Source organism: Toxotes jaculatrix, chromosome 1 (genome assembly GCF_017976425.1).
Source record: "Toxotes jaculatrix isolate fToxJac2 chromosome 1, fToxJac2.pri, whole genome shotgun sequence".
In the NCBI taxonomy this organism is placed as follows: Eukaryota; Metazoa; Chordata; class Actinopteri; family Toxotidae; genus Toxotes; species Toxotes jaculatrix.
This window is the reverse complement of record NC_054394.1, coordinates 28,584,572-28,597,368: the sequence shown is the minus strand read 5'-3', so window position 1 is coordinate 28,597,368 and position 12,797 is coordinate 28,584,572. Positions and strand designations below refer to the sequence as shown.

The following is a 12,797-nucleotide window of genomic DNA, read 5'->3' as shown; positions in this document are numbered from 1 at the left end:
GAGGAACAAGGACCAGCTTAAATGGAGCGGGAGGAAGTTTGATCACTACTATCACAATTTCTGGTCTAATCATGATACATTTCTACATTTTGAAACCAAACAACAATGCTGACTCATCCTCTTGTGCACAGTTTCAATACGTTTCAAACCATAACCTAAAGAAGGAATTTCAGCGTGTCTGCCGACAGGGTCAGTACCTTTGTAGCTCTCTGTGTCCTTGGTCACTTCTATAGCGTAGTAAGCAGGGAAGATCCCACGGGCACCGGTTCGCATGTTGTAGCCCTCGTACCAGTAATCCTCCGCCTGGACCTCCACCAGCAACGGATCATCCACCTCCAGCTCCAACTCATCGTCATGTCGAGGGACAAACCTGTTGAGACGGATTTAGTTATGTAGGGGATCTGAGGAGCCTCACAGGCTTTTTATGAGCTGAATCGCCTCCGTACACAGTATCTACACCATGACTTGTATCTCGGGTTGTCTGTCTCTTTCCGTGCACTTTGTAGTCATGTGTTACAGGTTCTTATATTTTCATCAAAACATGGTAAAACTCTTTTGTTGTTAGCAGAGTTAGCAGTTTGTAGCACGCAGCTTCCAGAAGTCGATTAAATTGGTCACAAATGGTAAAGGGCATTTGTGAATCCAACAGCTGTTGTCTCCCTCAAGCCTACAGGCTGCATGCTCACACTCAGAACGCGGTTTTCCAGTGTCAGCGTTTCATAGAAAATTAAACCAGAAAACAGACCAGCATACATTCTTGAGTTTACGTGAGACGGTCAAAGACCAAAGAAATGATATAACCGAGCCAGGTCTAACGCTAAAGGCTGTAGATACAGAAATACAGAATTATGCATTGTACACATATAAACTATAAATCCATTTCATTAAAGAGGCACTGTTTTAAGTCCCCTGCTTTCAGCTATGCATGGATAACGTCCTGCATCATCACATGATCTGTTCATGCACAGAGATGCTGCTATTCACATGACTGCACTGCTGTTCTTTTTGCCCCCCTCCCCCATACATTTATCAGCCCGAGGTTTTCAACAGCAGCTGTTTTTTAAGTCGTCCATGTTGCCGACTGGAGTGAGACCGTTACTGAGGAAACAAGCAGAAACTGAGTGTTTTCTGCTCCAACAGCTACAGAAAGAAGTGATGGGAGATGAAGCTGAGCATGTTGAAGGAAAATTCCACTTTTTTTTTTTTTTTTTTTTAAATACATGACTGTCACTACAGGAATACTCCTGGCTATCATAGTTGTCAGTTATGGAAAGGGTTTGCTCACTGACTTCATTTCTAAGATCTTGGGACGTTTCCACATTGGCCAGATGATCAGACATGTAAATGGTTTAACCCACCAAACTCTGTTCTTAATCACTATTGATTTATCGCTAATAACACATTTAGATAAAACCTTTCACAACCACATTTCCCCCATTAAACGTCTTTAATGTGGAGCCATTATGTCTGGTGGTTTGGTAGTTACAAACTAGTGCAAAGGATGAGTTTAATGGTAGTTCAATTAATTTCTGAGAAGGCAGAAGCATTGCTAAAAAGAAGTCTGACAGGAGAAGACAAATGAATATTCAGGCCAGGCTTTATGACTCCGGAGACATATTATCTAATTCAGAAACTGAAAATTCTGTGACATTTCATTGGTAATTCATCTCTTAAATAGCCACGTTTCGACAACTGGGCTGAGCTGTATACTTGTTTACAACCTGTCTTATGGAAGATGGGTATTTAAACCATTCATGTTTAAATTAGTTAATGCTCTTCCTTCGTGTTATGCAATATTTAGTATGCACGTAGGTCTGAGGATGTGGATAGTAGTGATGGTGAGGATGACAGTGATGTAGTTCTTCCTCACCTGTAGACGGCTCTGTGGCTCTGATCCCGCTCCTCTCCATTTATGACACACGAGAATAAGCCAAAGGACTCTGCACCTTGAATACCGAGAAAAAAAAAAAGAATAGACACGAGGGCAATGAAAAATAAACAAAGTGTAGTTTCAGTCTCTGTAACAGGCTGGCAAACAGATTAATGACAACGTCCCATTACAACAAAAGTCCATCACTGACAAACAGACATGGTGTGTACTGTAAAGCAGATGAATCACACTCTAATTAGGCGTGAAACAGATGATTACTGTGTATTTCTACCTACATTCCCCTGAGACATCACTTACCCCCTCCTGCACTACTCAGATAAACTGCTGTGGTGTTTCTAATGAGTCTGTAAAACACATGGACGGCGTCCAAGAGGACAGCGAGGACTATTAGAGGAAATGACCACGCTTGCATTATAGTCAAATCTATCGTTCTCTGTCTCTTTCACATGAATCCTCCCTTCTGCTCATTACCGCTGGTTGCTTTACATTCACATACATGCTGCAACGTGGGCCAGTGTATGCCTGTTGATATTTCCCATTCTTTTCCTGAGGTGACAGTAGACCTAATGAGAGCAAGTCCAACAATCCTCCATCTTTTCCACTGACAGAGGACAAAGATACAGTTTGGGAAAGCAACTGGGAACTGAGTAGGAACTAGAAGCTGTTTCTCTAAGCACATGGACAAAGTCTCCAGATGATCTCTAATTTTGGTGGCTCATTGATGTTTCTGCCAGCCTTTTTAGTCCCATAAGGTTCTTAGACAATGTTCTGTTGGACATTTGCACTGTCAAAAAAAAAAAAAACTCAGCCTCCTCATGAGTTACATATCTCGGCTGATTCCCCAACAATCAAAAGACAGAGGATAAAATTATTTTCGCCATCATAACTTTCCAAAATTGCCCCAAAACTGCTCTGTTAGTTTTACAAACTGCTGTGGACAGTTTAGACAAGCCTCTGAACTCAATACTTACACCAGATATCTTGGATTGTATTTCATCTTCTTGCCTACACCTTTATCACACATGTACACACCAGCAAAGTGTTTTTTTTTATCCTGTCTCCATGCCTCTTTAGTCTTTTAAGTTAAAGTCCCTATGATTGTTTTGCTAAAGAGCACTAAAGAAGACAGCCAACAGTGTCATCACACAAAATGAAGCTGTAATACAGATGGTGACAAAATGTTTTGCAGATTTAACTGAATAACAATACAGAAAAATATTATTTATATACCCACTCACTGCCTGTGTCATTGCTTTTTTCTTCCTCAGTGCTTCCAAATGCCCTCTATAGGGCTGCCATTGTATTAATGCCTAGAAAAAGGGCTCAGAACTTGTTTGTGAGTATGATTGGTTTGGACAGCAGAAGAAAAGAGAGGGGCTGGAAGCAAATCCATGAAACTGCAAACTGGTTTTGGCTCAGTGTCCCCTTCACCCAGCAGGCCATTTAAGTGTCCAGCTGGGTTTCTGCCCTGAACGTGCTGCTGTCAGAGTCCTGATAACGATATCAACAAAGCAGCAAAAATTGGAGCTTTCATTTACGAGACTTTGCAAGCTGAGCTGGGTGATATGGCCTAAATTAGTACAACTTTCAAGTAAATCACATGGTCAGACAAACTAATGTTCATCTTTTGATCACTGGCATGACAAAACAAACATTTTAAAAACTTTTCCTCAATAATAGAACATTATTGATCAGTACTGCTTGCAAAACATTTAGTTAAAATCAAATCTTCCAGTTTTAGCATTTTCATAAAGTGAAATCTAACTCAGTGCTGTTGTCCTGTAGAAGGTAACCATGTCCAACCAGTCATGTGGACAATGATCTGTGCTGCACGAGAATATTTCAGCTCCTGAATATCTCTGTGGCTCCGCTTCATCGGCCACATCACTTTAAGCCTTTTCTGCCACACTGCCAACTCGGCGAGACAGCATTCACTGCTGTGTCACTGTATGTTTAAAGGGAATTACACAGAACAACAGCCTGCACTGCCCATGCGCTTGCAGGCTGTTTGACCCATCATTTTAGGGGGAAATTAAAGCTTTGGATCTAGGCACATATTTTCAAAATGAAATAAAAATCAAGTCTCAGAGGTAAATGCAAGGGACGCTTTATGAGGCTACCCCATACATAAACCAGAGGGAGTGCATTCGTTTGCATGTCTTTGTAGGTACAGAAGGAAAATGAAACCAAACCCAAACTCTTCCCATTCTCATCACTTGCACTTATGATTATTCTCTTGATCTTGCCAACAAACTCAGAGAGAAGATTTGGATTCATGTTTTTCTCCCCGTCTCTTTTTTTAGTTTTATAATTAAAAAACAAAAATGACCAAATGGCAAAAATCATAATCATAATACTGCTGTGGAGAACCCAGCGTTATCATAGCAACGACTTACTGGAGGAGCGAGAGCGTCCGTTCATGAAGACATTGAGGAACTTCTTGGAGAAGTGCAGGTCTGCTTCTGGAGTGGAGTCTTCAGACAGACAAGCTGTGGCCTCTCGTCTTACTCCTCCTATCCGGGCCCCGTCCTCCTCCTCCTCATCTTCCTCCTCGTACTCCTCCCCGATGGCCGACTCGTAGGGGGAGGAGACGCAGTTGTCATAGACAGTTGCCGAGTCGCTGTCGTCACTGTAGCCTTGGTAACACTGCCGCAGACTGACCAGCTCGAGCTGAGCATGCTCGTCCACCACCAGCGTGTATTTGACCGAGTCATATGAAAGGCCGCTGGCCTCCGAGCTCATGGAAGTCCTGGGCGGGGCGGCTCTGCTGCTGCCGCCGCCATCACCCTTTCCTCCCCCCTTCCTCATCCTTCCGTCCATTATTATCCTGTCCACATCCTCATCCTCTCCACAGTAACTTTCGTCTGTAGCGTCCACATACTCCACCGATGACCCGGCTCTCAGCATAGCCCCGGCCCCCGTTCCTACCCCCTTCAAGCTGAGGTCCAGAGCATGGGAGGAACGAGCTGAGAGAGCCATGCTGGGTGGTGTGATGAGGGACTCTACGCAGGAAGCATATGAAGGTGGAGGGATGTAGACCTCGTCCTCCTCATAGATGGAGGGGTTTGTCCGATCTGGGAGGGGCTGGTAAGGAGGCGGGCCCTCAGTGTCGGAGCTGATGGACATGCGGCCCTGCTCAGTCTGCTGTGAGAGGAAAGGCCGGTCCTGCACGTTAGGGGGTTCTAGGGGGTCAGCTGATCGCTGCACAGGAGTCAGATAGATCTCCTCTGTGGGCTCTAGGCGAACGTCCGTGTGGTAGCGGATCCTCTCCCGATGGTGTCCACCGCCATCTGCTTTCGCCGCTGGATATAGGGGAGCTGGTGTGTAGTTCTGTGGAGGTGGGGGTGCGGGTGGCTTCTCCTGAAGCTTGGAGCGCGTCACAGCTGCTGTAGATGAGCCGTGCGAGTGTCCGGAGGTGTGGCTGTGTCTGCAGGGTGCGTCAGTGGAGGTCCCTCGGTCTTTGGTCTGTGCTCCCCCACCCTGGACCTTGTCCTCGTCGCTCAGACAGCTGTGCTCACGTGGAGGGGTGAGCTCACCTGGAGGAAGGGCAGAGGCAAACAACAACACGCACACAGCCGCACAAGCACACAGGCAGACACACAGGCACGCACAGAGGCCAGACACACACACAGAGTAAATATACATGATGCAGAAACGCAGACATGACCGACAAGCAAATGAACAGACAGACACGAAGGACGACATGACAACGAATGCACAGACAGATAAAATAAAGCACCAACAACAAGAGAGAAAAATAGAAATGGTTAGGTAACGGACGTCAGGATTATGAAGCTAAATCCCCATTACTCATCAAAATCAGAGAGCAGCCAAGAGAAGGTGATTGACGTGTTATGTCATAATCCATCGACAGGAAATCCAGTCATGATGTTTTCACTGCGGATGACGCAACACTGACGTTTGAAGCTACATGGCAGCAAACGACAGGTGAGTCCTGCATGTTTTAGACACACCGAGGCACCTGAGGAGTAGTGAGGACACAGGTCTGCATTTCAATTTCAACAGAATTTTGGTACATGCCTCCTTAAAGCAAACCTAAAATGAGTCGCAGGAATTTGTGAGGCCACATGATGTCATTTGCTTCCTTGAATGGCACTGGCTGTGTTCATGAATAAATCTGCTGGTTTTATCACAGTGAGTCTGAGAACAGTTAGTGTCAGGAGCTTTTAAAAGGACTCAACTAACTATTTTTGCGACTGTGAAAATGAAAGGAAACATAAACCGGTGGGCTCCAGGTATGGTGGAAAGCTTGCATTTGAGATGCCATAAAAATAAATGTCCTTAAGGATCTGTGTTGGATTTTGAAACGCCCATGTTGTTAATGTCCTTAAACTTTAGAGGTTTGAAGCTTGGCACATCACCGTTTCCAATGTTAAACAATCAGTACTTCCATTCTTGTAATTAATTATATTACCATTATCCTGTGAAGTTCTGTTAAACTTTCTTCACAAAGATCAGTGTTTATGTGTCTCACCACTGAAATAAGATCCAAAATTAAATCTAATCAAAACTGAGCTAGATAATAATAATTAACAGACATAACTAATTTCAGTTCATCATTTGGCTTGATGCTAATTTATTTGGTGTGAATGCAAGGCCAACAATGGGGTAACTGTCTCAGAATAATGTGTGAATGCTTCCACTCTGCATTCTGCCACCATGACCTGAACGAAGCACAAAAGGCAAATGATTTATCCTGAATTTTGAAGGTTTTTCTTAAAGTGTGTTTTAAAAGGATTTAAATAATAAGTAATACATCACTGTTCCCAGCAGTGGGGACTTGTCGGCACTGAGTCTGGTCCATCTCATTTTCACACGGCGCTCTGAAAAGAGCTGCTGCAATGAGCTGCGACAGCTCCCGGCTAGCTAAGCCCCAAGCTGGCTAATACACACACGCATATGCACAGTATATACCATTGCTTCAGCTAGCTACCCTTAGCACATCATGGCTAATCCAAGCCTTAACACTGTCAGACTCAATGCAAATCACACACTCTTCAGTCTGCACATCCCATGAAAGAAAATCAGGTAAGTAAACTAAAATATGAGCTTTGTAACGGGGAAGAGAAACTCACCTGTTTTTAGAGGCGAGGACGAGCCTGAAACTTTCTCCTGCCAGCTGTATTTCTTTCCAAATGAGTTGTTGTTTAATGTGTCCTGTGGAAATGCAGACAAAGAGGAAGAGAAGAAGAGGAAGGAAGTGGTGAGAAAGAAAAATAGATGGAGAGTACAGAGGGAAATAGAGAGAAGAGAGAGGGAGAGAGAGAGGAGTTTGGTTACTGAGTTCTGGACCTTGATGATTAAATGTACACAACTTTTTGTCTCTCTCTCTCTCTCTTTCTCTATCACCTCTCACACACACACACACACACACACACACACACACACACACACACACACACACACACACACACAAAAAGCTTTTATTCTGTTGAATGGGCAGGGATTCTTTTGTCTGTGCTCCGTGGTTTGCATTTAAAGGGAACCAGACCTCTTACCCAAGCTACTGGGAACACACACACACAAACAGTGGGAGTCTCTTTAGACCGTTTTGGGGGAGTTGTTCACAGAGGAGAGAGTCTTTTCTAGAAACCATGATACCCCTCAAATGCCCTTTTCCTTCTTTCAAATTCTTCCTAAAGGGTCATTTTACCCAAATCACAATAACTGTTTCATTGGACTTATTTTTATAACTACAGATAAGCAAGAAAAGAAAATGCAAACGTTCTTCGGGAAAAGACTGCAGGTTGTGGTCAGTGCAGAGTGACATCACTGTTTAGTGTGGTTACAGGTGCAGCTCCTGACCACACCCTGTCACAGGTGCAACAGATTTGAAACTTTCAGCCCAAGAGGGCAGTGAAGCACTTTGCAAATCAGGTTACAAATCTGACCAACATTCGATGCCAGCGCTCAGCGTCTGACTCACTGGTTCAGACACATTCCAGTCAGTACCAGAAGAGTGCTGAGGTTTGATATCCAGCCCCGGATAAGAGGAGGAGACACACTGAGACGGTAAAGGGAGATTTTAAGCGACGGAAGGAGAAGTGGAAACTCCTGTGACGACGACGCATCGCCCAAAATAAGATCATTTGTCCTCCCTCCTCTGTCCACCCACCGCATGACTCAGTTCTCATATACGTGTACCAGGCGAAGGCAGAGCTGTTGCCGTGGTAACGAGTGAATCAGCTGGTGGGAGACGGCAGCATCAATCTGAAGAGCAAAGGTTTGTTTTACAGAAAGATCTTCACCCAGGGCAGTGACTCATATAGTATGTGTGTGTGTGTGTGTGTGTGTATTAATGACTAAGATCTGCATGGAGCTGACTCTGAGAGCACATGACCTTGTCAACCAGACATCTGAGTTTGGCTAATGGCAAAAAAAACACACACACACAAACATGCTTACAGACTGTAAACATTTCAGTGGCTTGTTTACAGCTAAACCAGGAAGTCGACCTGTAAAATGTGCTGGATGTTTCCCTAAATGGGAGACTGATGATATTTTTGCTGTAAACAAACTTGGAATAAACTGGAATTATTATGGGGAGTGTTTGCCTTGACTGACAGGAGTCTGCGCCCGACACTCAGCTGTGGTGGCTGCTTGTTGCTCGTCACACATCAGCTCCACCCTTTGACCTGATTTGGATTTTCTGCATTACAACTGAAAGATGACGGTAAATGATAAACCCAGACTGAAACTCCACTCCATTTTTTGGGTACAACTTAGAGCATATTATGTGGGAACAATTTCCAAATCACATGTTCGCTCTCACTCACACCCTTAAGGAACTGCCACAGACAGATGAGAGATTAGAGTCTGACTCGGATTACGTCGGAGGAATCCTCCCTGAGGTGGATGTCTGTCCCTCTGTCTGTTAAATCATGAGCAGCTTCAGAGGAGACAATCTGTGAAATAAAACCTCATTCCACTGTATTTTTTCCTTTTTCTTCTAGTACTGTGGCTGACAGTCTCTTTTGATTCCCGGATACAAATCCGTTATTTACTCCTTAAAAATATCTGCTAAGTTTTGTGAAAATGAATAAACCAGTCCTAGTTTTAGCCACTACTCTTGCCCCTGCCTAAAAAAAAAAAAAACTGTGTTTAGTGTCTCATGACAGTTTGAGTCTTCGTAGGATTTTTCACCTCGCAATTCTTTGGCACGAAACGCTGGCACCAGGCCGACTGTTGGATCTAAAAATATTGCTTTTGAAAAAGCCTCACTACTCTAACCTCCATCAGCACTCAGAGCTGCTTTTGACCACAGAGCTCCGTCACTTTCTGCCAAATGATGCAGAACTGTATATTTTGCATTTTTTTTTTTTTTACTGATCCACTGACCTGGAAACAGTCTCCCAGCGCGCTCTCTCTCTTCTTACAGTCTGAGGAAAACTGCCTGGAGATCATCAACACTCATCTATCTCATCTCATCTGAGTTTTGCCTGCATCGCCTGACTACACCTCAGTTGTCACTGTCAGCTCTGCTGGAGCTGGTAGAGCTGTTGCAGTGGCTCAGTTATAAATGTGATGGAGAAAAAAAAAACAATCCACCATAAAACACTTCACCTTTGTTTTAAACCTATTTTGGTGATGTGCTGCACATTTCAGGATCTGTTGGGTAAGGGAGAAAAAAATCAATTCACTTATTTGGTTATTTTATATCATCAGACCAATTCCTGCGCCCACAGGAGCAAAAAATAGACCAGAATGCAATGCAGCCACAGCTTGTATTGTGCAGTTCTGTTGTTGTATTTAGAACTAAGGTTTAACAGCCTTTTTGTGATGTTTTTTTCCCTCTCCAGACACCTTTTCAGGACCTAAAAGACAAATAACTAAGAAACCACCTTATAAAGGACACTTTAAAGTGTTTGTTGTGATGTTATTAACTTACGATTTGGGGGAACCTTTTTCCATCGTCCTGCAGCAGCATAAGACATATGTGATGTTCATCACACTCCTAAAACAAAACAGACCAATCGAGACTGCCCTCGCATCTTAATATAACTGACACTATTCTTTACTGTTAGCCCATTAAGATTCCTGAAGTTCACTAAAAATTATAGCACACAGTGAAATTCTCACTTCATACTAAGAACATTAGAACATCATCTGTAAATATGGTCAGCATCAGAAGCAGTGAACAAGGTCCCAGGAGACCCAAGGTCCCAGGAGACAGGAAGACTTCCCACAAAGAAAAATGTCTCGTTGGAATTATTTCCTTAATGCTTTCCTGCTCTGACAGTAGCAGTAACAATACAGTAGGCTTGTTTCCACATCATGGAAACTGGGCAAAGAACAAAGCGCAGACAAATATAGCGCTGCTTGCTTGATCATGTTGACAGCCTGTACTGTGGGGGCGTGTGTATGTGTGTGGTAGAGTCATGGACAAACTCACTGGCGTATACATCACTGTACACATTGCATAACAAGAGTATCATCATACAGGAATCTACATTTCTGTGGAAGCTGGCAGGCATGGAAGTGGAAATGCATTAATTAGTTCAATGCTATTCAATGCCGTTGAATTATTCTGCATATTTACAGACCGCGTCCTTATAAGTAGTTTTGCTTTCAGGCAAATATACTGAATGGTTTACTCGCACTTCTCTCATCAACTTCATTTCCAGCAAGTAACAGCAGGTAGCTTTTGGCCTGTCAAAAGACATGACAAAGTAAAGGAGGAACTCAGGTCAATTTTTTACAGAGCGACAAAGTCTGTGTAAGGAGGGTAGACGAATGGGTTGAAAGTCAATTTCTGAAAGCATGACCACAGCTGTTCCCCAGCCTTAAATTTACTGCTGTCATGTTAACCTGAATCATGATGTTTCCCTAAACCTAACCAAACCTTAACCATAGTGTTGGTACATCATAAAACAGATTTGTTTTTTGAACAGTGATTTGTAACAGCTTTGGAAGGAACAGACAAATCATGACATCCCGCTGAGACTGAGGTGTCTGCGTTTAACACCCACACACCAGTACTCTGTCCATTCAACGAAGGAAAACATGGACCACAGCTCTGCTGTATGAACATGAGATAAACAGCATATACACTGCACACACAGCCTCACCCAAACCTGATTCTACCGTGAAGCTTAAAAGAAGCCTTCAAACAAAATGTCCTCTATCTCGAGGGGTAAAGCTGAAATTGGCCCTCACAAAGACCGAAGTACAAGAACAGAACACACATAGACACAGTCACAAGCTCTAGCTGCATTCAAACACAAACAGAGACAAGCACCAAGGGAAAAAATCTTGACAATTGAGGCTATTGTTCAGTCTAGTAAACACCATCCTGTCAGAGGAGGAATTGTGAGGAATCCAGCGCTGATGTCAGCCAGGTTGTCCATTCACATCTCCATTTTTATATTTGTGTGTGAGGAGGAAACCAGACAGGCAATAGACAGACAGAAAAAAATTCTTCTTCACTGAAACATTCCTTCTGCTCCTCCTGCCTTTTGATCAATATTCAGTCAAACTCTGTGTGTGTGTGTGGATGACATTGATCTGGGCTTTACCTGTGTGCGCGGCACAATTGGGAAGAGGTTAAGGGTCGTGGGTCTCTTGGGCCGGTATGTATCCATGGTAACAGGTGCTGCAGGGTCCTTGGTGACTGGCGGGGGTGCGACGGCGGATGCCTTCGAGGACTCTTTGTCACCGCGGTAACCGTCAGCACCGTCTATGAGGTCCAAATGCAGCATCTCTGCCTGAAGCTGGCCAACGGCGCCCAGCTCTGCCCTCCCCGACATGCTATTGGTTCCTCGCCTCACATGGCCCTGCAGGGATTGGACCAAACATGCCGTCAGTTGTAGGCAGTGGAAGAGCGAGAGAGAGACAGAGAGAGAGAGAATGTGGATGGGATGAGGAGATTGAGCCGGCCAATTAGAAGCTGCTCTGTCTTCAGACTGTAACACTCTCATTGCCAACACTGAGCAGCTTAAAGCAGAGAGCAGAGACAGAGACTATTCCCAGCCTCTCCACAGGACAGCATTTAGCCATGCTAATAAATGACACGCTGCAGTAGTGGTTTGTTGCAAGGAGTACTTAACCCAATGTTTGTCATGTTGATGGAAGAAATATTTAAGAGTTGTTATTTTATTCCATTTTTGTGGCTATTTTTAGCCCTAGGAATGGAAATCTAGGTTCACCACTTTGGTCCATATTCAAATATCTCCACAACTAGATTGCCATTAACTTTGGTACAAATATTCATGGTCCCCAGAGCATGCAGTGAACTGACCTTGGTGATCCCCTGACCTCCCCTGACAATCTGTACCCACTGTGTCTTTTCGACGTCGTTTTTGCACGTCCAATTTTGGTCCCCGGAAGGAGCAGACTGTGAGGCCAGACGACATCTTTTTTTCCGACGTCTACCGAACGTCCAGTATTGACGTCCACAGGACCTCTGAATGAGGGCTAACTGTAGTCCAAATGTGGTCGTTGTGGACGTTTTTTCGACGTCAAATTTAAACTCATTTTAGACATCGTTTTTATACTGCTTCCAATTAATTTTCCTATAGCTTCATTTGATTGTCACAGCAATAGGTGACAACTGGAAACGCATACAAAGGTGTAATGCATTTCCAGTTTAAACCTTCTGCTGAGCCAATGAAGCTACAGGAAAATTAACTGGTACAGGAAACGGGTCCTTCACCTTTTGGAAACACATGGGACAACAGTTATACACAGAGGTTTACAATAAATCACAATTCAATCCCCACTCATTTATTTCCATTTTTATTTTTGTTAATCGCTGGCACAAACATGTCACTAATAAAGATTTTGACTTCTGTTGAACTTCCTGACAACTAGCAGTAAAAACAAGGAACATGAATTTCATGGCTTGCATGTGGACATTGCTTCAGTGTTCATCAGTTGAAGCCAACAT

At 43.8% G+C, this 12,797-nt stretch overlaps 1 protein-coding gene across 1 annotated transcript in view; it reads right to left on the bottom strand.

Annotated features, from left to right (window-relative positions):
- The window catches only part of mapk8ip1b (mitogen-activated protein kinase 8 interacting protein 1b), a 43,647-nt gene that overhangs the window by 3,423 nt on the left and 27,427 nt on the right, over nucleotides 1–12,797 (bottom strand). Inside the window, exons 3-7 of the mRNA XM_041042084.1 lie at nucleotides 11,428–11,685; nucleotides 6,988–7,069; nucleotides 4,288–5,427; nucleotides 1,871–1,946; nucleotides 198–370 (exon numbers count right to left, since the gene is read on the bottom strand). Of these exons, the coding sequence (XP_040898018.1) occupies nucleotides 198–370; nucleotides 1,871–1,946; nucleotides 4,288–5,427; nucleotides 6,988–7,069; nucleotides 11,428–11,685 (1,729 nt within the window). The remainder of the gene's footprint in view (nucleotides 1–197; nucleotides 371–1,870; nucleotides 1,947–4,287; nucleotides 5,428–6,987; nucleotides 7,070–11,427; nucleotides 11,686–12,797) is intronic.